The sequence below is a fragment of the Petromyzon marinus genome, chromosome 42, assembly GCF_048934315.1.
Source record: "Petromyzon marinus isolate PM22_M1 ecotype Great Lakes invasive population chromosome 42, UKy_Petmar_22M1.pri1.0, whole genome shotgun sequence".
In the NCBI taxonomy this organism is placed as follows: Eukaryota; Metazoa; Chordata; class Hyperoartia; order Petromyzontiformes; family Petromyzontidae; genus Petromyzon; species Petromyzon marinus.
Window position 1 is genome coordinate 5,805,106 of NC_133708.1, and position 23,232 is coordinate 5,828,337.

General features: G+C 59.1%; 2 protein-coding genes across 4 annotated transcripts in view; one reads left to right on the forward strand and one right to left on the reverse strand.

Annotated features, from left to right (window-relative positions):
• The first annotated feature begins 348 nt into the window (after positions 1-348).
• Positions 349-8,588, forward strand: LOC116951241 (uncharacterized). The gene is made up of 6 exons (XM_076073632.1): positions 349-698; positions 1,929-2,362; positions 3,458-3,601; positions 4,161-5,050; positions 7,876-7,989; positions 8,508-8,588. Exons 2-6 carry the CDS (start codon positions 2,038-2,040, stop codon positions 8,586-8,588), a joined length of 1,554 nt encoding a protein of 517 aa, XP_075929747.1. The 5' UTR covers positions 349-698; positions 1,929-2,037.
• Positions 8,344-23,232, reverse strand: part of DENND6A (DENN domain containing 6A) — a 30,860-nt gene continuing 15,971 nt past the window's right edge. For 2 of the 3 annotated variants that reach the window (XM_032969549.2, XM_032969553.2), the window contains 7 exons: positions 21,242-21,306; positions 20,085-20,174; positions 16,142-16,195; positions 15,407-15,516; positions 14,551-14,653; positions 11,401-11,475; positions 8,344-11,046 (listed from right to left, as the gene is read on the reverse strand). In XM_032969549.2, the coding sequence (XP_032825440.2) occupies positions 10,921-11,046; positions 11,401-11,475; positions 14,551-14,653; positions 15,407-15,516; positions 16,142-16,195; positions 20,085-20,174; positions 21,242-21,306 (623 nt within the window). In that variant the 3' untranslated portion in view covers positions 8,344-10,920. The remainder of the gene's footprint in view (positions 11,047-11,400; positions 11,476-14,550; positions 14,654-15,406; positions 15,517-16,141; positions 16,196-20,084; positions 20,175-21,241; positions 21,307-23,232) is intronic. The other variant, XM_032969551.2, reaches the window with a different exon arrangement.

A 23,232-nucleotide genomic window follows, 5' to 3' on the forward strand; every position in this document is an offset into this window, starting at 1 on the left:
CTCACTCTGCTCCCCTGCACGAACTCTCCTCCTCCCCTCTTATTTCACTCTCTACTCTCCTTCACGCGCTGTACACTTTGGCTCAGTGGGCGCTCGTCCTTTCTCCTCCGCTGCCTTCTCTAGTTGAGAACTCTCTTTTCCCAGCCATCCGTGCTGCCAGCCTCCTGTCCCAGTTCAATCCCAGGATCAAGACCTCCTTATTTTCCGCTGCCTCTGACCGCGCTTTCTGTGTAGAATTGCACGTCGTCTGGAGGTGCGGCATCATCCAGACGCTCCTGCAGGAATCCGCATTGTACTTCCATTGCATCGCGGAGGGTGCGGACGGATGAGCGAGAGGATGGGGGGGCACTCCCTCCTCCACCAGCACCACCGCCACCACCACCATCGCCGCCGCCACAACCACCGCCACCACCAGCGGTAGCATCAGCAGCAGCGGAACCGGCCACACTGCCCTCTCTGTTTCTGGGGAAATCGAGACGCATCCCACAATTGCTTTGTCAATCATGCGCGCCTCATTATCCCACGGGCACATACGGCGTCTCATCCTTGCAGCCTCTCCCTCCCTCTCGCCACCCCCCCTCTCTCACTCCCCTTCTCTTCACCAGACTTACGCACAAAGCCACCGCTCCGCTCCATGTCCACGGCCCCGGCATTCCTCTCTGACGTGCGGCGTGGGCCCTGCCGTCGAGGGAGGCAAGGTGAGGCTTCTGCTCTGCTGCATCCGAAGGAACTTTTTTTTTTCTCCAAAAGTTTCGCTTTTCAACCCAAGGTCAACTTTCCATAGGATTTACCCGCTGCCGAGGTTAAAACAAATATACTTAAAAGTTCACTCTGGCGCAGTCGTGGCTTTGGCGTCCGCCCCATGGGTTTGAGTTTAAATCGCGACTGGATGTCGGCTCATCATCCTCACGAGGTCAGTTAAAATATGTACCAATCTGTGGGAAGTCAAACCGCGGTTGCCCTCTGGAGAGACTGACCCCCTCCATAGGAACGTGGAATCGTTTTCCCCGCCTACTGGCTCAGGGTCGCTCACGGTGAGCGGTAAACCGAGCGGCGGGGCCCCCCTTGTCAGGGCAGCAGGCGGCTCCTGGCGCTGCCTTGCGAGGACAGAAGAGGGGCGACCAGGAGGAGTTGGTTCCTCGCTCTGCTCTCGCAGCGAGGTTGCCGATCCCGGCTTGCGCGCTGAGACCCCAGCCGGAGTCCACGCGCGCGTGCGTTTAGTCCAGCTACTCCGGTTTCCTGCCACGTGGCATAGCAATAATACTGTAATAATGAACACAACTCATCGTGAATTTGGGCGAAAGACATGTTAAAATAGAAACCCAAATGTAGCAGCGGCAGGACCCTCATGAAATAAAAGAGTCCTAGAACTCAGTTCGAACTTTCCTGGATAAATAAGTAAGTTATAATTATTGAAAGGTTGAACACGACCCTGGAGGTTGCAGTTATACCTGCTTTGTGATTTGTGTCTTTATATTATGATGAGGCCGGTTCCATGGCGCTAAAGCGACAGTCATCGCTCGGACAATAACACTGCGCCTATGACGTTGTGCCGCCCTGTGTGTAAGCATGCTGGTCCTTGTCCATACCTCCCCTGAGCCGCATTGCACGCTCATTTGTGAGGATAACGGCGTGTCTCTTTGGTGTCCTTCGGGGAGTGGTGATGCAGCGGTTAGCGAGCGTTGCTGCGCGGCTGTTCGCTAACCGCTTTGTGGTTCTGGACTTTTGTCTGACAGGCCATCCTCTCGGTGCGGGGGTCCGTGAGGTGGCCAGTAGCTGCAGCAGCTGTGGAGGAGGACGCACGCGCTCTCTCTCTCTCTCAGCAGAGTCCCAGACAATAATCATCCCTGCCGAGCCACCACGCCTGGCAGGGCGGCGAGTGTGGGTGAGCTGGGTGGTGAGTCCGTGCGCTGTCTCTCTCCCCGCAGGCTGGTGAGTGTGGGCTGAGTTCCCGGCACGCACAGCCATGCCGGCGAGCGCTGCCGACCCCCCTCGAGCAGCAGTAGCTCCCCCGCTCCGCGACCGCCCCGGCCCCGCATGTCGCTCCGGCTGACGCCAACATCACCGCTCGGCGGCTCCCCACTCCTCGCCCTCCTCCTCCTCCTCGCCCTCCTCCTCTTCTTCCCCCGTGGCTGCCCGGCGCTTCCCGTGCACCGCGACTGTGGCCACCACCACGGGCGCGATGGAAACCGCGCGTCCGGACCCCTCCTGGTGGCGCGCGGCGCGGGCCCCCCGTGCGCCCTGCGGGGGGAGGCGCGCGCGGCGCTCGACCTAGCCGAGTCCACGGCGAGGGGCGCCCGCGTCCTCTTGGTGGCGCGGCGCGACTCCCGGGCTCGCTGCGCGCACTCCTGCTGCCTCCACGGTGAGCCCAGCTCCTCTCTCTCTCTCTCACCTCCTCCTGCTGCTGCTGCCTCTACGGTGAGCCCAGCTCCTCTCTCTCTCACCTCCTGCTGCTGCTGCCTCCACAGTGAGCCCAGCCCCTCTCTCTCTCTCTCACCTCTTGCTGCTGCTGCCTCTACGGTGAGCCCAGCTCCTCACTCTCTCTCTCACCTCCTGCTGCTGCTGCCTCCACAGTGAGCCCAGCCCCTCTCTCTCTCTCTCACCTCTTGCTGCTGCTGCCTCTACGGTGAGCCCAGCCCCTCTCTCACTCTCTCTCACCTCCTCCTGCTGCTGCCTCCATGGTGAGCCCAGCCCCTCACTCTCTCTCTCACCTCCTGCTGCTGCCTCCATGGTGAGCCCAGCTCCTCATACTCTCTCTCACCTCCTGCTGCTGCTGCCTCCACAGTGAGCCCAGCCTCTCTCTCCCCTGCTGCCTCCCTATCGGTATCTCTCTCTCCTTGTCTGGGTCTCTATCTCAAGGGGCTGGATCACGATGAACAGGGGTTAGAGAAGCGATCCGGCTCGATCGACGTCGTCCTCGTGTTAGGGTCCTTGATGGTATGGTGACGTGTTGGTGGTATGGTGACGTGTTGGTGTTATGGTGACGTGATGATTTGATGACGTGTCGACGGTATGGTGACGTGTTGGTGGTATGGTGACGTGTTCGTGGTATGGTGACGTGTTGGTGGTATGGTGACGTGTTGGTGGTATGGTGACGTCTTTGTGGTATGGTGACGTGTTCGTGGTATGGTGACGTGTTGGTGGTATGGTGACGTGTTGGTGGTATGGTGACGTGTTGGTGTTATGGTGAAGTGATGATATGATGACGTGTCGACGGTATGCTGACGTGTTTGTGGTATGGTGACATGTTGGTGTTATGGTGACGTGATGATATGATGACGTGTCGACGGTATGGTGATGTGTTTGTGGTATGCTGACGTGTTTGTGGTATGGTGACGTGTTGGTGGTATGGTGACGTGTCGATGGTATGGTGGCGTGTCGATGGTGTATGGTAACGTGTGGGTGGTCATGGTCACGTGTTGGTGGTGTGGTCACGTGTTGGTGGTGCGTCGTTCAGGTGATGCGTGCCACGTGGCTGTGTTCGTGTCTCTCCGCGGACCCCGCCAGCCCAACTGCCTCCTCGTGTCGTGCCCGCTGCTCTCCAGCTGCGTGCGCGCACGCGTGGGGGAGAGGTTCACCCTCTTCTCTTCCCGGGGCCACGGTGCAGAGACTCACCACATCACCACCGTCACTATACCGTCACCACCATCATCGTGGTCATCATCATCACCATCCGCTAGAGATTTACCGTGTACTACACCCGGGGCCACGGTGCAGATACTCACCACATCACCACTATCACCACCATTAATGTATCACTATCATCACCACCATCATCGTTATCCTCTTCATCAACCCGCTGTTCAATCACTCCCATCGTCATCATCACCACCACCGTTCACGAGAGAGATGTATCGTGCTATCCTCCCGGGGCTCCGCTGCAGAGACTCACCACCTCATCACCACATCACCACCACCACTACCACCATCATCCTCCTCCCCTTCATCAACCCGCTGTGTCACCTCTAAAAATGTCCACAGACTCAGAGATCCTGAAATCCCGCGGGAGAGAGAGAGAGAGAGATCCAGGGTGTGGTTGGCAAAAATGACCACGGTATGTGCACGGTATCATGTCGGTCCTGCACACCCACTGCTTTCGCCATGCCTCGAGTGTGAGTGGCGCGGATGATCTCGCCTCTTTGTCGCGATCGACACGGCAGGCGGCGACCACCACAAGCTGCGCCACCTCGCCCAAGACCAGGACGCCAGCACCAGCGCGTCGCCCGCTCCCGGGGTCAACGCGTCGCCCGCTCCCGGGGTCAACGCGTCGCCCGCTCCCGGGGTCAACGCGTCGCCCGCTCCCGGGATCAACGCGGGGAGGACGAGCGGCACTGCCAGGCGGGTCACGGCCGGGCGAGTAGCCACCGCCGCCACCGCAGCGTTGGCGTTGCTGGCTCGCTCATCCCGACAATCCTCCACCGATGATGGCCCACTCGTTCACCCGCACTCGCCCACGGCTCGCTCTCTTGAGCGCTCACCCACCGCTCGCTCACCCCAATGCTCGTTCGCGGTTCACCCTCTCGACCGCTTGCTTGGCCGCTCGCCTACAGATCACTCACCCCTGGTTCGCTCGCTCGGCTGCTCACCCACGGATCACTCATTCCCAGCTCGCTTGATCGAGCACCTGCTGGAGAGCTCGCCCGCAGCTCCCTCGCCCACAGCTCCCTCACCCACAGCTCCCTCACCCACAGCTCACCCTCCCACAGCTCCCTCGCCCACAGCTCACTCACCCGCAGCTCCCTCACCCACAGCTCCCTCGCCCACAGCTCACTCACCCGCAGCTCCCTCACCCACAGCTCCCTCACCCGCAGCTCACTCACCCGCAGCTCCCTCACCCGCAGCTCCCTCACCCACAGCTCACTCACCCGCAGCTCCCTCACCCACAGCTCCCTCACCCACAGCTCACCCTCCCTCAACTCACCCTCCCACAGCTCACCCTCCCACAGCTCACGCTCCCTCAGCTCACCCTCCCTCAGCTCACCCTCCCACAGCTCACCCTCCCACAGCTCACCCTCCCACAACTCACCCTCCCTCAACTCACCCTCCCCCAGCTCACCCTCCCTCAGCTCACCCTCCCACAGCTCACCCTCCCACAGCTCACCCTCCCACAGCTCACCCTCCCACAGCTCACCCTCCCTCAACTCACCCTCCCCCAGCTCACCCTCCCTCAGCTCACCCTCCCACAGCTCACCCTCCCTCAACTCACCCTCCCACAGCTCACCCTCCCCCAGCTCACCCTCCCTCAGCTCACTCACCCTTAGCTCACCCTCCCACAGCTCACTCACCCTCAGCTCACCCTCCCACAGCTCACTCACCCTCAGCTCACCCTCCCTCAAGTCACCCTCCCTCAGCTCACCCTCCCCCAGCTCACCCTCCCTCAACTCATCCTCCCTCAACTCACCCTCCCACAGCTCACCCTCCCTCAGCTCACCCTCCCACAGCTCACCCTCTCTCAACTCACCCTCCCACAGCTCACCCTCCCTCAACTCACCCTCCCACAGCTCACCCTCCCCCAGCTCACCCTCCCACAGCTCACCCGCCCACAGCTCACCCGCCCACAGCTCACTCACCCTCAGCTCCCTCACCCACAGCTCACCCTCCGTCAACTCACCCTCCCACAGCTCACCCTCCCACAGCTCACCCTCCCACAGTTCACCCTCCCACAGCTCACCCGCCCACAGCTCACCCTCCCACAGCTCACCCTCCCTCAACTCACCCGCCCACAGCTCACCCTCCCACAGCTCACTCACCCTCAGCTCACCCTCCCACAGCTCACTCACCCTCAGCTCACCCTCCCTCAAGTCACCCTCCCTCAGCTCACCCTCCCCCAGCTCACCCTCCCTCAACTCATCCTCCCTCAACTCACCCTCCCACAGCTCCCTCACCCACAGCTCATCCTCCCACAGCTCATCCTCCCTCAGCTCACCCTCCCACAGCTCACCCTCCCTCAACTCACCCTCCCACAGCTCACCCTCCCCCAGCTCACCCTCCCACAGCTCACCCGCCCACAGCTCACCCGCCCACAGCTCACTCACCCTCAGCTCCCTCACCCACAGCTCACCCTCCGTCAACTCACCCTCCCACAGCTCACCCTCCCACAGCTCACCCTCCCACAGTTCACCCTCCCACAGCTCACCCGCCCACAGCTCACCCTCCCACAGCTCACCCTCCCTCAACTCACCCGCCCACAGCTCACCCTCCCCCAGCTCACCCTCCCACAGCTCACCCGCCCACAGCTCACCCGCCCACAGCTCACTCACCCTCAGCTCCCTCACCCACAGCTCACCCTCCCTCAACTCACCCTCCCACAGCTCACCCTCCCACAGCTCACCCTCCCTCAGCTCACCCGCCCACAGCTCACTCACCCTCAGCTCCCTCACCCACAGCTCACCCTCCCTCAAGTCACCCTCCCTCAGCTCACCCTCCCACAGCTCACCCGCCCACAGCTCACCCTCCCACAGCTCACCCTCCCCCAGCTCACCCTCCCTCAGCTCACCCTCCCACAGCTCAACCTCCCACAGCTCACCCGCCCACAGCTCACCCTCCCTCAGCTCACCCTCCCACAGCTCACCCTCCCACAGCTCACCCTCCCTCAGCTCACCCTCCCACAGCTCACCCTCCCACAGCTCACCCGCCCACAGCTCACCCTCCCTCAGCTCACCCTCCCACAGCTCACCCTCCCACAGCTCACCCGCCCACAGCTCACCCTCCCACAGCTCACCCTCCCACAGCTCACCCTCCCACAGCTCACCCTCCCACAGCTCACCCGCCCACAGCTCACCCGCCCACAGCTCACCCTCCCTCAGCTCACCCTCCCACAGCTCACCCTCCCACAGCTCACCCGCCCACAGCTCACCCTCCCACAGCTCACCCTCCCTCAACTCACCCTCCCACAGCTCACCCTCCCACAGCTCACCCTCCCTCAGCTCACCCTCCCACAGCTCACCCTCCCACAGCTCACCCGCCCACAGCTCACCCTCCCTCAGCTCACCCTCCCACAGCTCACCCTCCCACAGCTCACCCGCCCACAGCTCACCCTCCCACAGCTCACCCTCCCACAGCTCACCCTCCCACAGCTCACCCGCCCACAGCTCACCCGCCCACAGCTCACCCTCCCTCAGCTCACCCTCCCACAGCTCACCCTCCCACAGCTCACCCGCCCACAGCTCACCCTCCCACAGCTCACCCTCCCTCAACTCACCCTCCCACAGCTCACCCTCCCACAGCTCACCCGCCCACAGCTCACCCTCCCACAGCTCACCCTCCCACAGCTCACCCTCCCACAGCTCACCCGCCCACAGCTCACCCTCCCACAGCTCACCCTCCCTCAACTCACCCTCCCACAGCTCACCCTCCCACAGCTCACCCTCCCACAGTTCACCCGCCCACAGCTCGCTTACATCTTCACCCGCCTGACCACTCCGCCGGCTACGACGAGGAGGCATCGGGAGAAGCATCGAGAGGTGAAGTGGGAGGAGGGCTGGACGATGACTATGGGACGAGACCAGGCAGTGACGATGGTGATGGAGATGAAGCAAGTGGTGGTGGCGGTGGGACAGGACCAAGCGACGAGCATCCTCATGACTACCCAGATCACCGTCACGATGACCACGATGATGATATTGGGCCAAACGACGCAAGTGCTGCTCACGAGACAGAGACAGGCGACGCCGGCACAGCGCCAGGCGACGTGGAAGGCGCAGGAATGGCTGAAAGTGACGTTGAAGGAGCTGGGAACGGTGCCGGGGATGGTGACGACGGAGGGCCCGGCCTGGGCGAGGACACGGCCACGGCCGCCGTGTCTCTGTCGCTGCTGCTGCTGCTCGCCGTCCTGGCCGCATGCTCGGCCTCGTGCGCGGCGTTCATGGTCCTCAGGCCGCGTTACCACGGGAGGCAGTGGCGTTGGGACGCGGCGGCGAGGGCGAGGAGGAGGGCGAGGAGGAGGGTGGTGGTGGTGAGAAGTGGGGTCATCGAGGAGATGCTGAGAAGGTGTGAACCCTGACCAGTGTGTCCCAATACTGAACGAGACGGCACTCCCGTAGAGCGAGACTCGTCGTGTGTTAGATGCGTATGGCCACGACTGTGAACCCGATGGCCTTTCGCCATCACAGTCTGTGATAGGGATGAGACCGGGATCCGATTTTATATTTCGGATAACGGATGCAGGTATTTGGATTTAAATGTTGGATATTTCATATTTTCATTTGGTCGGATTCAAATGTTTCTTTTCTGTGTCTACGTGCCAAAAGCACAGCGATGACATTGGTGAAAGTGACCACGTACAGAGAGATACATGATTATGATCTAGAGAGAACTGATATTAATCTTCTTTTAAGCCGCATATTTTGCATCTTATTGTTTATTCTCCACATTGTAAATCACACATCCAGCAGAGATGTTTCGTTAAATTTACGCACTTACGCACGGCCGCTTGGCTGGCACGTAAAAAATATATATATCACGAATGCATTATGGGCCTTTTAAAAAAGTCCGTCCCACACACCCAGCCCGGGGCCAGGCTGAGGAGCAGCCTGGAGCTGTGCGTGCGAGCGGCCGTCTTTATTCAGTTCGCCAAGAGGCCCGGTTGAGCAAAGGCCCCTCCCCCCACCCCCCCCACTTACAGGGCAACAATCACTCGGCTTTACACAGGCAGCACCAGTCATCGTAACAATGGGCGTCAACAGTACACGGACGGCGAGTTACCTCGCTTAACGCGCGGTGGTCACACGATAACGCATGTTTGCCACAACGCGGTTCTTCCATTAGGGAACACTTATCCTGCAACGTGCACCGATACAACGCGGTTCATGACGCGGCTGACGATTAACTTTCTCGAGCTGCACAGCCGGGCGGTATGATACAGAACGCGGAACGATAGGGTAACGTGGCGGCTTACCCTTGGTTAATGGTCCCGCCATCTCATTGCGCGTAGCACGGTAATGTCGCCAAAATATTCATCAACATTACGTCCGGGGGAAATTTTTTCGCTTAACACGGCACTTTTCCAGGAACGCACCTACTACGTTAAACGAGGACTTTCTGTGCTGACGATACATATGCAACGCGATTCGTCGTGGTTCTATTTGCGCGCGTAAAATTAATGCAATCCTCGCTCCGTCCTGTGGTTGTTCTTCAACACTTTAAACAATCTGCTGCTGTTTCCGCTGCTCAGCCGGCAGTGGCACACGAACAGCAACAACAAAAACCGCAACACGTTTGTCAACATCTCTGTGGCCTTAAAACAACACAAGAGCTGTCATGTCGACGAATTAATTTTCACTTCTATGGGCTCACTGAACCTGTTCACTCATTCTCATCTCATTCACGCTCCGCGCGGGAATCCAAAAAGCGATTTCAGTTATTGTCCGGCGGCAGTTTGCTTCGGAATGAAATGTTTCCCGTAACACCGTTTCTCAGTTTTTATGTTACGAGCCTTGCGAAACCACCGCAGCGACGACGCCAATCCATCGATTAAATCCCATCGGTTCGGCCACGAGTCCCGCTACAACGCTAACCAGACGAAGGGATCGCGACCGTGCGATCGCAGCGAGTGGGAATCGCGCGCACGTGTCCGTGTATGCAGAGGCTGTCCACAGGGGGTTGCGAGACCCGGGACAAATCCCACTGTGGGCTCTCTCGACGCCTTCAAACTAAACCGGAAGTATTACATCCGACACCGTTGATGTCGAAGCGCGGGGAGCCCCCCCAAAGCGCGGGGTCCGGGGCCGTCGCTCCAATTCGCCGTGGACCCATGGGAGGGCTCTGCGTGTATGTACAGTGATACCCCGATTTACGTCGTCACTTTGGTGAACACTGCTCGCCGATTTGCGTCACCTCAACCCACACGTCGCTAACAGCATCGTCCGTCCTTTCTCATATTCGTCGCCCCTCAGCCTTCGCTTCAACCTACTCTGTAAATTGCTTTGACGCAATTTCGATATTTACCTTTTGAGGAACGCATCCCCCGGCATAAACCGAGGTATTGCTGCACATGCGGTGTACAGGGCACGTGCTTTAAATCCCTCGGGAACTTAAAAGCACCTTTCATCACATACCATCTCAAACATTACAATGGACCTGCTGCAGTCTCACCTACGGGACCCCCCCCCCCGCCCCTCCCAGTGGCAGCTGTCCCTGTGCGTGTACACTGCACCGGCCTGCAAGTGGGCATCAGTCAGCGTGTGTGTACGTGCATGTCTATATGCACTTCTCCTTGTTTGTGTGTATTATGTACACTTGTGTGTGCGTGTGAATTTAACCCAGCGTGCCAGATACAATTCCCGCTCACGGCCAACCCCATTGGCGATTATCTGAACTGGTCCTGGGCCTTCCCTAGGTCGGCTCAGCCTCATATGAGTACAGTGCCTGGTGGGATATGTAAACATTGTCACTAGGGAGACCAAGACGGCCGGGCATGGAACTGACCACCCTCTCACGTGCTGTGCCGGGACTTTATAGGTGCTCAATAACAGCACTCGTCCCAAACAATCCGATAAGGTTACAGGGGGGACCGCTATCTTTGTATATGTACACAACTAATTATAAGAACACTAGGAGCAGCCGAGACCGGCCCGGCTCAGCCCAGCGCCGTCACCGCCAGCATCGCCGCTCCGTGTTTCAACCCGATGGGCAAACAGCGATTCATACCACCGGCTAATGGACAAGGCAAGATGCGGGACAGGGGGACGCGGAGACGACGGGAGACGCGGGGAGACGTGGGGGAAGTATGGGGAGACCTGGGGACACGGAGATGACGGGAGACATGGGAGGCGTGGGTGCGCAGGAGATGAGAGAGGACACGAGGAGAAACAACGACGTGAGGACATGTAGACACGAGCATGAGAGACGTAGAAGGGAGACATGGCGGCACAGAGACACGGGGACATGGAAGATGAGATGAGACGTGTAGAGACACGCGTCCTAGCCGCCGCTGCCCAGCACGCCCTGCAGGTCGGGCGGCAGCGAGGAGATGATGGCGTCCACGTGCGCGCGCAGCTTCACCAGCGTCTGCGCTCCCACGCTCACCTGTGCCTGGGTCACGTGTGCCTGGGCACCGGGGTTATGGGGTCACAGAGGCATGGGGATCATGGGGGTCGCGGGGGGGTAGGTGGTCGAGTGAGACGATGTTGAGTTGGGGGGGGGGTCAGTATTGAAGGAGGACGCCATGTAGTGCAGGGTGTGAGAGATGACGGGCGACCAGAGGGCACCATGATGGGTAGCGAAGAGTGAAGGGCACCGTGTTAAGAGCGGTTGAGCGGAAGGCGCCATGTTTGGTAGGGGGTGGAGGAGGGCGCCATGTTGGCTAGGGAGCGAAATGCGGGCGCCATGTTGGGTAAAGGGCGGCAGAGAGCGCCATGTTGGGCGGGGTGAGCCGAGGGCGCAACGTCAAGGCTGCGTTACCATTTTCTCACGGAGCTTGATCACCCAGTCAACCGACTCCACCTCGCTGCGCCCTCGCACCCAGCCACTCAGGTCCTGCGCACACGCACGGACACGCACGCGCGAGTGCACTCACAGGTACAGCCGGCTGTGCATCACCTCGTGCTGGATAAAGCCGCCAGAAGACGACAGCACAGAGCAAAGTCACTTCGGTCGCCTCCCCAGACTCACGGGGGAGCGCACCTGAACATGCCCTGCAAGGGGCGTTTGCCACGCGGCAATCAAACCGATAGCTCGGGCAATGGAGCTGGAATTCGATACTGTCAACGACAGCAATGATGACAATGTAAATGAGTGATGATGTCACGATGACAGCACTGGTAATGGCACTGCTGGCGATGTGAGCGAGAGTGGACGAGTGCGTTCGTGATAACAGTGAGCGCTGAATGTGAGTGGCGAGTGTGAGTGGTGAGTGTCGAGAGTAGCGAGTGTGAGTGGCGAGTAACGAGAGTAGCGAGTGTGAGTGGTGAGTGTCGAGAGTAGCGAGTGTGAGTGGTGAGTGAGAGTGGCGAGTGAGCGGTGAGTGAGAGTGGCGAGTGTCGAGAGTGGTGAGTGTCGAGAGTGGCGAGTGTGAGTGGTGAGTGTCGAGAGTAGCGAGTGCGAGTGGTGAGTGGTGAGTGAGAGTGGTGAGTAACGAGAGAAGTGAGTGTGAGTGGCGAGTGTCGAGAGTAGTGAGTGGCGAGTGTGAGTGGTGAGTGTCGAGAGTAGTGAGTGTGAGTGGTGAGTGTCGAGAGTAGTGAGTGTGAGTGGCGAGTGAGAGTGGTGAGTAACGAGAGTAGTGAGTGTGAGTGGTGAGTGTGAGTGGTGAGTGTCGAGAGTAGTGAGTGTGAGTGGCGAGTGTGAGTGGTGAGTGAGAGTGGCGAGTGTGAGTGGTGTGTGTCGAGAGTAGCGAGTGAGAGTGGCGAGTGTGAGTAGCGAGTGTGAGTGGTGTGTGTCGAGAGTAGCGAGTGTGAGTGAGAGTGGCGAGTGTGAGTGGTGAGTGTGAGCGGCGAGTGGCGAGTGTCGAGAGTGGCGAGTGTGAGTGGTGAGTGTGAGTGGCGAGTGTGAGTGGCGAGTGTGAGTGGTGAGTGTCGAGAGTAGCGAGTGTGAGTGGTGAGTGAGAGTGGCGAGTGTGGGTGGTGAGTGTGAGTGGCGAGTATGAGTGGCGAGTGAGAGTAGCGAGTGTCAAGAGTGGCGAGTGTGAGTGGTGAGTGTGAGTGGCGAGTGTCGAGAGTAGCGAGTGTGAGTGGCGAGTGTGAATGGCGAGTGTGAGTGGTGAGTGTGAGTGGCGAATAACGAGAGTAGCGAGTGTGAATAGCGAGTGTGAGTGGCGAGTGAGAGTGGCAAGTGAGAGTGGCGAGTGTGAGTGGCGAGTGAGAGTGGCGAGTGTGAGTGGCGAGTGTCGAGAGTAGCGAGTGTGAGTAGCGAGTGAGAGTGGCGAGTGTGAATGGCGAGTGTGAGTGGTGAGTGTGAGTGGCGAGTAACGAGAGTAGCGAGTGTGAGTAGCGAGTGTGAGTGGAGGGTGAGTGGGCGAGTGAGAGTGGCGAGTGAGAGTGGCGAGTGTGAGTGGCGAGTGTGAGTGGTGAGTAACGAGAGTAGCGAGTGTGAGTAGCGAGTGTGAGTGGCGAGTGTGAGTGGCGAGTGAGAGTGGCGAGTGAGAGTGGCGAGTGTGAGTGGTGAGTGAGAGTGGCGAGTGTCGAGAGTGGCGAGTGAGAGTGGTGAGTGAGAGTAGCGAGTGTCAAGTGTGAGTGGCGAGTGTGAGTGGCGAGTGTTTGCGATGCGAGCGAGAGAGTGGTGTGAGTGGCGAGTGTGAGTGGCGAGTGTGAGTGGCGAGTGTGACTGGCGAGTGAGAGTGGCGAGTGTGAGTGGTGAGTGTGAGTGGCGAGTGAGAGTGGCGAGTGTGAGTGGCGAGTGTGAGTGGCGAGTGAGTGTAGCGAGTGTGAGTGGCGAGTGTGAGTGGTGAGTGTGAGTGGCGAGTGTGAGTGGTAAGTGTGAGTAGCGAGTGTGAGTGGTGAGTGTGAGTGGTGAGTGTGAGTGGCGAGTGAGAGTGGCGAGTGTCGAGAGTGGCGAGTGTGAGTGGCGAGTGTGAGTAGCGAGTGTCGAGAGTGGCGAGTGTGAGTGGCGAGTGAGAGTGGCGAGTGTGAGTAGCGAGTGTCGAGAGTGGCGAGTGTGAGTGGCGAGTGTTTGCGATGCGAGCGAGAGAGTGGTGTGAGTAGCGAGTGTGAGTGGCGAGTGTGAGTGGCGAGTGTGAGTGGCGAGTGTTTGCGATGCGAGCGAGAGAGTGGTGTGAGTGGCGAGTGTGAGTGGCGAGTGTGAGTGGCGAGTGTGAGTGGCGAGTGTGACTGGCGAGTGAGAGTAGCGAGTGTGAGTGGTGAGTGTGATTGGCGAGTGAGAGTGGCGAGTGTGAGTGGCGAGTGTGAGTGGCGAGTGAGAGTAGCGAGTGTGAGTGGCGAGTGTGAGTGGTGAGTGTGAGTGGCGAGTGTGAGTGGTGAGTGTGAGTGGTGAGTGTGAGTGGCGAGTGAGAGTGGCGAGTGTCGAGAGTGGCGAGTGTGAGTGGCGAGTGAGAGTGGCGAGTGTGAGTGGCGAGTGAGAGTAGCGAGTGTGAGTGGCGAGTGTGAGTGGTAAGTGTGAGTAGCGAGTGTGAGTGGTGAGTGTGAGTGGTGAGTGTGAGTGGCGAGTGAGAGTGGCGAGTGTCGAGAGTGGCGAGTGTGAGTGGCGAGTGAGAGTGGCGAGTGTGAGTAGCGAGTGTCGAGAGTGGCGAGTGTGAGTGGCGAGTGTTTGCGATGCGAGCGAGAGAGTGGTGTGAGTAGCGAGTGTGAGTGGCGAGTGTGAGTGGCGAGTGAGAGTAGCAAGTGTGAGTGGTGAGTGTGAGTGGCGAGTGAGAGTGGCGAGTGAGAGTGGCGAGTGTGAGTGGCGAGTGTGAGTGGCGAGTGAGAGTGGCGAGTGTGAGTGGCGAGTGTGAGTGGTGAGTGTGAGTGTGAGTGGTAAGTGTGAGTGGCGAGTGAGAGTGGCGAGTGTGAGTGGCGAGTGTGAGTGGCGAGTGTGAGTGGTGAGTGTGAGTAGCGAGTGTGAGTGGCGAGTGTTTGCGATGTGAACGAGAGAGTGGTGAGGGAGGCGTGTGGTGGCACGCACCGCGTTGGCCATCATGTCCATGTGCACGGCCTCCAGCTTGAGCCGCATGTCCCCGTGGCGCTCGCGCAGCCAGCCCGCAAAGTTAGGGGAGCGCACGAACCGTCTAAAGCACCACACGGCACGCACCGTACCGTCACAAACACACGCGCTGTCACCAACCATCAGCCACACACCGCTACTTCACACTGTCACCACCACCATCGTCAACCACACAACGCCACACCGCACCATCACACACACACACAACACCGTCACCACCACCATCATCAACCGCACACCATCAACACACAAACACTGTCACTACCACCATCATCAACCGCACACCATCACACACACACACAACACCATCACCACCACCTTCATCAACCGCACACTATCAACACATAAACACTCACTACCACCATCATCAACCACACACCATCAACACACAAACACTGTCACCACCACCATCATCAACCACACAACGCCACACCGCACCATCACACACACACAACACCGTCACCACCACCGTCATCAACCGCACACCATCAACACACAAACACTGTCACTACCACCATCATCAACCACCCAATGCCACACCGCACCATCACACGCACACACACAACACCGTCACCACCACCATCATCAACCGCACACCATCAACACACAAACACTGTCACTACCACCATCATCATCAACCGCACAACGCCACACCGCACTATCACACCATCAACACCACCATCATCATCAATCACACACCATCAACACACAAACATCGTCACCACCATCATCAGCCACACACCGTCGCCACCATCACACCATCACTGGCCCCATGTAGGCCACGCGGAGGATGTGTGTGTGTGTGTGGCGTGAGTACCGATAGAACCCCGTCCAGTCCCCCTTGATGGGCGACGTGAGCTGTGGGCCATTCTTCTCCAGCGTGCGGATGAAGTCCTCCGCCTGAAATGGGCCCAGAGGAGGGGGGCTCTGTGTGTTGGGGGTGGCAACAAGCCATCGGGTCACAGAGCGGTCATGGGGTCATGGGGTCACAAGGAGATCACGGGGAGGTCGTTTTAGGTCACGGAGGTCACAGGAGGCACAGTGGCAAGGAAACTACCAGTCAATTCTATTCCCGTGATGCGTGCAGCAAATCATGTGCGCCAGTCATCTCACTACAAGATGATGATGATGCTTTTCTAGATTTGAAGCTTTCGTGACTGCAAGGATCCATACTCTTTGGTCCTATTCGGTAAAGTCACGTAGGTAAAAAATAAACGTCGTGATTTTTGTTATTTTATTTTTTACCTACGTGACTTTACCGAATAGAACCAAAGAGTGTGATGATGCTTGTTTACCCGGGAGATATTCACCGAGTCTCAAAACCCATTTTTCAGGAGGATCCTGCCAAGTTTTCGCAGTACGGGGGGACCATGTTGCTGCTGCTATGTGATTCCAACCGGGTGATTTGTAAGTAAGTTTTCAGCATTGAGATGTCTGGCCAACACTGCTCTTACACTGTGTGGGTTTCTTTTAGCTTTTTTGTTCTGGTGATGGTGTTCATAACGATGTTGGGGATGGTGAAGGCGCGTCATGGTGTTTGTGATGGTGGCACCTTGAAGGGGGTGATGTTTTTCTGCAGGGGCATCAAGCTCGCCACGTACCGCTCCTAAACAACATTTACAACAATGACGACAACCAGGAATAAAAATCACGCTTACGCACGGATTCCAACGCTTGCATTGTCTCTTGCAAGTCTTTAGTCGGCGATAACGGTGGCGGTGGCAGCGCCCGCACCAGCTGCGTGGTGGCTGGTGCGTTCCGAAGGCCGCGACGAGTCGATGGGGGTTCGGATTACGGCAGATGACGAGTCCCCTAGCGACGAGTCCCCTAGCGACGAGCCCCCTAGCGACGAGCCCCATAACGACGAGTCCCCTAGCGACGAGTCCCCTAGCGACGAGTCCCCTAGCGACGAGTCCCCTAGCGACGAGCCCCATAACGACGAGTCCACTAGCGACGAGTCCCCTAGCGACGAGTCCCCTAGCGACGAGTTCCCTAGCGACGAGTCCCCTAGCGACGAGCCCCATAACGACGAGTCCCCTAGCGACGAGTCCCCTAGCGACGAGTCCCCTAGCGACGAGCCCCCTAGCGACGAGTCCCCTAGCGACGAGCCCCCTAGCGACGAGCCCCCTAGCGACGAGCCCCCTAGCGACGAGTCCCCTAGCGACGAGTCCCCTAGCGACGAGTCCCCTAGCGACGAGCCCCATAATGACGAGTCTCCTAGCGACGAGCCCCCTAGCGACGAGTCGATGGGGGTTCGGATAGCGGCAGATAACGAGTCCCATAGCGACGAGTCCCCTAGCGACAAGTCCCCTAGCGACGAGTCCCCTAGCGATGAGCCCCCTAGCGACGAGCCCCCTAGCGACGAGTCGATGGGGGTTCGGATAGCGGCAGATGACGAGTCCCCTAGTGACGAGCCCCCTAGCAACGAGCTCCATAACGACGAGTCCCCTAGCGACGAGTCCCCGAGCGACGAGTCCCGTAACGACGAGTCCCCTAGTGACGAGTCCCCTAGCGACGAGTCCCCTAGTGATGAGCCCCCTAGCGACGAGCCCCATAACGACGAGTCCCCTAGCGACGAGTCCCCTAGCGACGAGTCCCCTAGCGACGAGTCCCCTAGCGACGAGCCCCATAACGACGAGTCCCCTAGTGATGAGCCCCCTAGCGACGAGCCCCATAACGACGAGTCCCCTAGCGACGAGTCCCCTAGCGATGAGTCCCCTAGCGACGAGTCTCCTAGCGACGAGTCCCCTAGCGACGAGCCCCATAATGACGAGTCCCCTAGCGACGAGTCCCCTATGCGACTAGTTCCCTAGCGACGAGTCCCCTAGCGACGAGCCCCCTAGCGACGAGTCCCCTAGCGACGAGCCCCCTAGCGACGAGCCCCCTAGCGACGAGCCCCCTAGCGACGAGTCCCCTAGCGACGAGTCCCCTAGCGACGAGTCCCCTAGCGACGAGCCCCATAATGACGAGTCTCCTAGCGACGAGCCCCCTAGCGACGAGTCCCCTAGCGACGAGTCGATGGGGGTTCGGATAGCGGCAGATAACGAGTCCCATAGCGACGAGTCCCCTAGCGACAAGTCCCCTAGCGACGAGTCCCCTAGCGATGAGCCCCCTGGCGACGAGACCCCTAGCGACGAGTCGATGGGGGTTCGGATAGCGGCAGATGACGAGTCCCCTAGTGACGAGCCCCCTAGCAACGAGCTCCATAACGACGAGTCCCCTAGCGACGAGTCCCCGAGCGACGAGTCCCGTAACGACGAGTCCCCTAGTGACGAGTCCCCTAGCGACGAGTCCCCTAGTGATGAGCCCCCTAGCGACGAGCCCCATAACGACGAGTCCCCTAGCGACGAGTTCCCTAGCGACGAGTCCCCTAGCGACGAGTCCCCTAGCGACGAGTCCCATAACGACGAGTCCCGTAACGACGAGTCCCCTAGTGACGAGTCTCCTAGCGACGAGTCCCCTAGTGATGAGCCCCCTAGCGACGAGCCCCATAACGACGAGTCCCCTAGCGACGAGTCCCCTAGCGACGAGTCCCCTAGCGACGAGTCCCCTAGCGACGAGCCCCATAACGACGAGTCCCCTAGTGATGAGCCCCCTAGCGACGAGCCCCATAACGACGAGTCCCCTAGCGACGAGTCCCCTAGCGATGAGTCCCCTAGCGACGAGTCTCCTAGCGACGAGTCCCCTAGCGACGAGCCCCATAATGACGAGTCCCCAAGCGAGGAGTCCCCTATGCGACTAGTCCCCTAGCGACGAGTCTCCTAGCGACGAGTCCCCTAGCGACGAGCCCCATAATGACGAGTCCCCTAGCGACGAGTCCCCTAGCGACGAGCCCCATAATGATGAGTCCCCTAGCGACGAGTCCCCTAGCGACGAGTCCCCTAGCGACGAGCCCCATAACGACGAGCCCCCTAGCGACGAGTCCCCTAGCGACGAGTCCCCTAGCGACGAGTTTCCTAGCGACGAGCCCCATAACGACGAGCACCCTAGCGACGAGTCCCCTAGCGACGAGCCCCCTAGTGACGAGTCCCCTAGCGACGAGTCCCCATAACGACGAGTCCCCTAGCGACGAGCCCCCTAGCGACGAGCCCCCTAGCGACGAGTCCCCTAGCGACGAGTCCCCTAGCGACGAGTCCCCTAGCGACGAGTCCCCTAGCAACGAGCCCCATAACGACGAGTCCCCTAGCGACGAGTCCCCTAGCGACGAATCCCCTAGCGACGAGTCCCCTAGCGACGAGTCCCCTAGCGACGAATCCCCATAACGACGAGTCCCCTAGCGACGAGTCCCGTAACGGCAAATCCCGTAACGACGACGCTGAACACCGAGTCCCACACAGCAACGTGATGCCGCGTTGCTGTGTGGGACTCGCCGAAGAGAAAATCGTCCAGTTATTGATAAGTGAGCCGTCTTGCTCGGGAAGGTGTCATGTTGATTAGTATGCACTGATGAGCGCGCCACGCCATTGAGCGAGATGCGCCGGTGAGCGAGACGCGCCGGTGAGCGAGACGCGTTGGTGAGCGAGACGCGCCGGTGAGCGAGACGCGCCGGTGAGCGAGACGCGCCGGTGAGCGAGACGCGTTGGTGAGCGAGACGCGTTGGTGAGCGAGACGCGCCGGTGAGCGAGACGCGTTGGTGAGCGAGACGCGCCGGTGAGCGAGACGCGTTGGTGAGCGAGACGCGTTGGTGAGCGAGACGCGTTGGTGAGCGAGACGCGTTGGTGAGCGAGACGCGCCGGTGAGCGAGACGCCGGTGAGCGAGACGCGTTGGTGAGCGAGACGCGTTGGTGAGCGAGACGCGCCGGTGAGCGAGACGCCGGTGAGCGAGACGCGTTGGTGAGCGAGACGCGTTGGTGAGCGAGACGCCGGTGAGCGAGACGCGCCGGTGAGCAAGACGCGCCGGTGAGCGAGACGCGTTGGTGAGCGAGACGCCGGTGAGTGAGACACGTTGGTGAGCGAGACACGTTGGTGAGCGAGAGGCGCCGGTGAGCGAGACGCGCCTGTGAGCGAGACGCCGGTGAGCGAGACGCGCCGGTGAGCGAGACGCGTTGGTGAGCGGGACGCGTTGGTGAGCGAGACGCGCCGGTGAGCGAGACGCGCCGGTGAGCGAGACGCCGGTGAGCGAGAGGCGCCGGTGAGCGAGATGCGCCGGTGAGCGAGACGCCGGTGAGTGAGACACGTTGGTGAGCGAGACGCGTTGGTGAGCGAGACGCGTTGGTGAGCGAGACACGCCGGTGAGCGAGACGCGCCGGTGAGCGAGACACGTTGGTGAGCGAGACGCCGGTGAGTGAGACGCGCCGGTGAGCGAGACGCCGGTGAGCGAGACGCCGGTGAGTGAGACGCGCCGGTGAGCGAGACGCCGGTGAGCGAGACGCCGGTGAGCGAGACGCGCCGGTGAGCGAGACGCCGGTGAGCGAGACGCCGGTGAGCGAGACGCGTTGGTGAGCGAGACGCGCCGGTGAGCGAGACGCCGGTGAGCGAGACTGCTGTGTGCCTACCAGAGGGATGATGAAGCTCTGTGTGAGTTCCAGCAGTTGCCGTCGCAAAACCGAGTTCTGAGCCGAGGGCGGCCGGGTCTGGGGCTCTCCCTGCAGTAAACAAACCACACCACAACCACGACACAACCACCGTGAACAACCGCACACACCACAACCACTGTGAACAACCGCACACACCACAACCACAACCACTGTGAACAACCGCACACACCACACCACAACGCAACCACCGTGAACCGCACACACTAAAACCACACCACAACCACCGTGGACAACCGTACACACCACACCACAACCACTGTGAACAACCGCACACAACACACCACAACCACAACCACCGTGAACAACCGCACACACCACAACCACAACCACTGTGAACAACCGCACACACTAAAACCACACCACAACCACACCACACACACCCCACCACAACCAAATACACTTAATGCACCACACACACATCATGAACACCCCACACACACATACAGCACGACTTCGCTACGTACACCACAACCACCACACACCAGGGACGTGCGGTCAGGGGAGGCAGAGCCTCACCTGTCATACTCCAATGAAAATAGATGTTACAAAAAGTAAAAAATAATAAAATAAATATTAAGATATCTTTTTCCCCACTGATCTGTGTTGAAAATGTAATTTCTGAATGATTCCAATCATTCCAGAGAGATAGTAACAGGCACGCGCTTATTGCCCGCGCTACATCCAGTTACTGAGGGGTTGCGCAATCAGAGGGGAGGCTGAGCTCGTTGCTGCCTCACCTCTCGTCTCTTCATGTATTTGCAGCTCCGCAAATTTTGCGATTTTGACTAAAAAAAATGATTGTAATCGTACAGAAATGACATTTATAACACAGATCAGTGGAAAAAAAAAAAATCTTAATTTTTATTTTATTATTTTTTCCTTACAGCTATTTTCATTGGAGTATGAAAGGTGAGGCTCTGCCTCCCCTGCCCGCACGTCCCTGCCACACACACAGTACATTACAACCACATGACGAACACACCATACAGACCACTCCCACACAACAGCCACACCGTGAACACACAGCTTCTGTGGTGGTAATTGCGACTGGGATTGTGGAGACAGTGATGGTGGCGATGGTAGTGATGATGGCAGCGTTGGCGCTGATGTCTCACCTTCTCCAGCTCCCTGAGGATAGCTTTGTCCCGACTGAGGAAGGGTTTGTAAGCCGTGTACACACCTGGAACACACACAACAACAACAACAACCGCCATTCGCCACTAAGTGGCGGTGACGTCACCACGACGCTTGTGCCAGGCTATGTGCACCCTGAGGCCACGTGAAGTGTCGAACGCCCGCTGGCAGGAGGTCACGGGGCAGACCCAGGTGCCATAGGTCGACTGACTGAGATGACTGGCTAATGCACCACCTGTGCCCCCTACTGTGCCAACCTGCTGTGCTTTAGCCACCCGGCGCTCCGCTCGTTGTTGTGAGCGTCGCTCCTCCGCCCTCCGTTGTTGTTGGAGGGCGACTACCTCCAACTGCCCAGTAGCATCCTTCACGAGCCTCCTCCACAGAGGCCGATCTTGACACCTCTGGTACCAGTCATCGGCAAGTCCACTCAGCTCCACGTCCTCCTGTACCACATCACTCCATCTCTTCTCTAGCCCGTGCCGCGCCCGCTTTGCCCCCTCAATCCGGCCGAACAAAAGCTGTTTCGGCATGCGGTGGCTGGGCATGCGGGCTACATGACCCAGCCATCGCAGCCTTGCCCGCCGGAGGAGCTCACCGATGGGACCTTGCCCAGATCTTTCAAGGATTTGTGAGCTCCTCACACAATCCAGTCTGGTTAAACCCAGGATAGATCGTAGGCAGGCCAGCCTAAATGTTTCTAACCGGCGAAGATGTTCCATTAGGGGGGCCCACGTTTCGCAAGCGTAGAGAAGGGAGGGAATGACCGTGGCCGAGAAGACCTAAAGCTTAGTGCAGAGCGACAGACCAGGTAGCTTCCACACAGCGTTACGCAACCGATGAAAAGATATTGCCGCTCGACTGATTCGGAGTGAGACCTCTGCTGTTAAACTGGAGCCAGTCATAAGCACACTGCCCAGGTATGGGAAACTCTCCACTCTCTCCACAACTGCCCCATCACCGATCGGGAGTTGTGGGGGTGGAGTGTCCGATGGTACAAAATACCCAGGCAGGTGCTTAGTTTTGGTGGGGCTGATGGTAAGGCCCCACCTCTTAGTGGCACGCTCCAGTCTCAGCAGCAGCGTCTCCAACTCCTCCTCTGACTGAGCAGCTATTACCAAATCATCAGCATACATAACGTGGTTGACCAATAGGGAGCCATCCCTTGACCGCACCCGGGCATCGATCAGCCTCCCATTATATCTGTACCATATGGAGATTCCCCCGGTACAGCTATTGAAGGCTTCACGAACTACGTGGTCAAAATAGATGTTAAATAATGTGGGAGCCAGAGGACATCCCTGTCGCACCCCAAGGTGTACAGGGAATGGCTCTGACTCCCGGCCACGTAGTTTTACCCGGGCCCGCTCACCATCATGAAGGTCCTTAATGATCGTGAGCAGAGGGTCCGGTACTCCAAAAGCACGAAGAACGACCCAGAGCCCAGGCCTACTGATGGTATCATAGGCCTTGACCAGGTCAAGCAGAGATGTAGGTCTTGTTGGAATTCCCTACACCTCTGCTGTAGCAGACGGACAGAAAATATGGCATCTGTGCAGGACCGCCCTATCCTGAAACCGCATTGGGGCTCCGCAAGCCTCTCCTCAGCGTGCCTGGCAAGGCGATGCTGAATAATCCTTGCCAGGACCTTTCCCGGCACACTGAGGAGTGAGATGCCCCTGTAGTTATTACAGTCTGTGCGGTCCCCCTTCTTAAAAAGGGGGACCACCAGGGCATCCTTCCAATCCTGCGGAACCCGTCCAGTGGTCCAGACTCTTGTTATGATGTCATATAGGGCAGTCTGTGCACAAACGCCACCCTCCCTCAGCATTTCGCTTGGGAGATCATCTCTGCCCGCTGCCTTTCCTGGTCTCAGACTCCGGATCGCCTTCAGTACTTCCTCAACAGATGGCACCTCAGCCAGCCACTCACAGGGGGTGACTTCTTCCAATATTTGAGGCACCGCAGCCTCAGC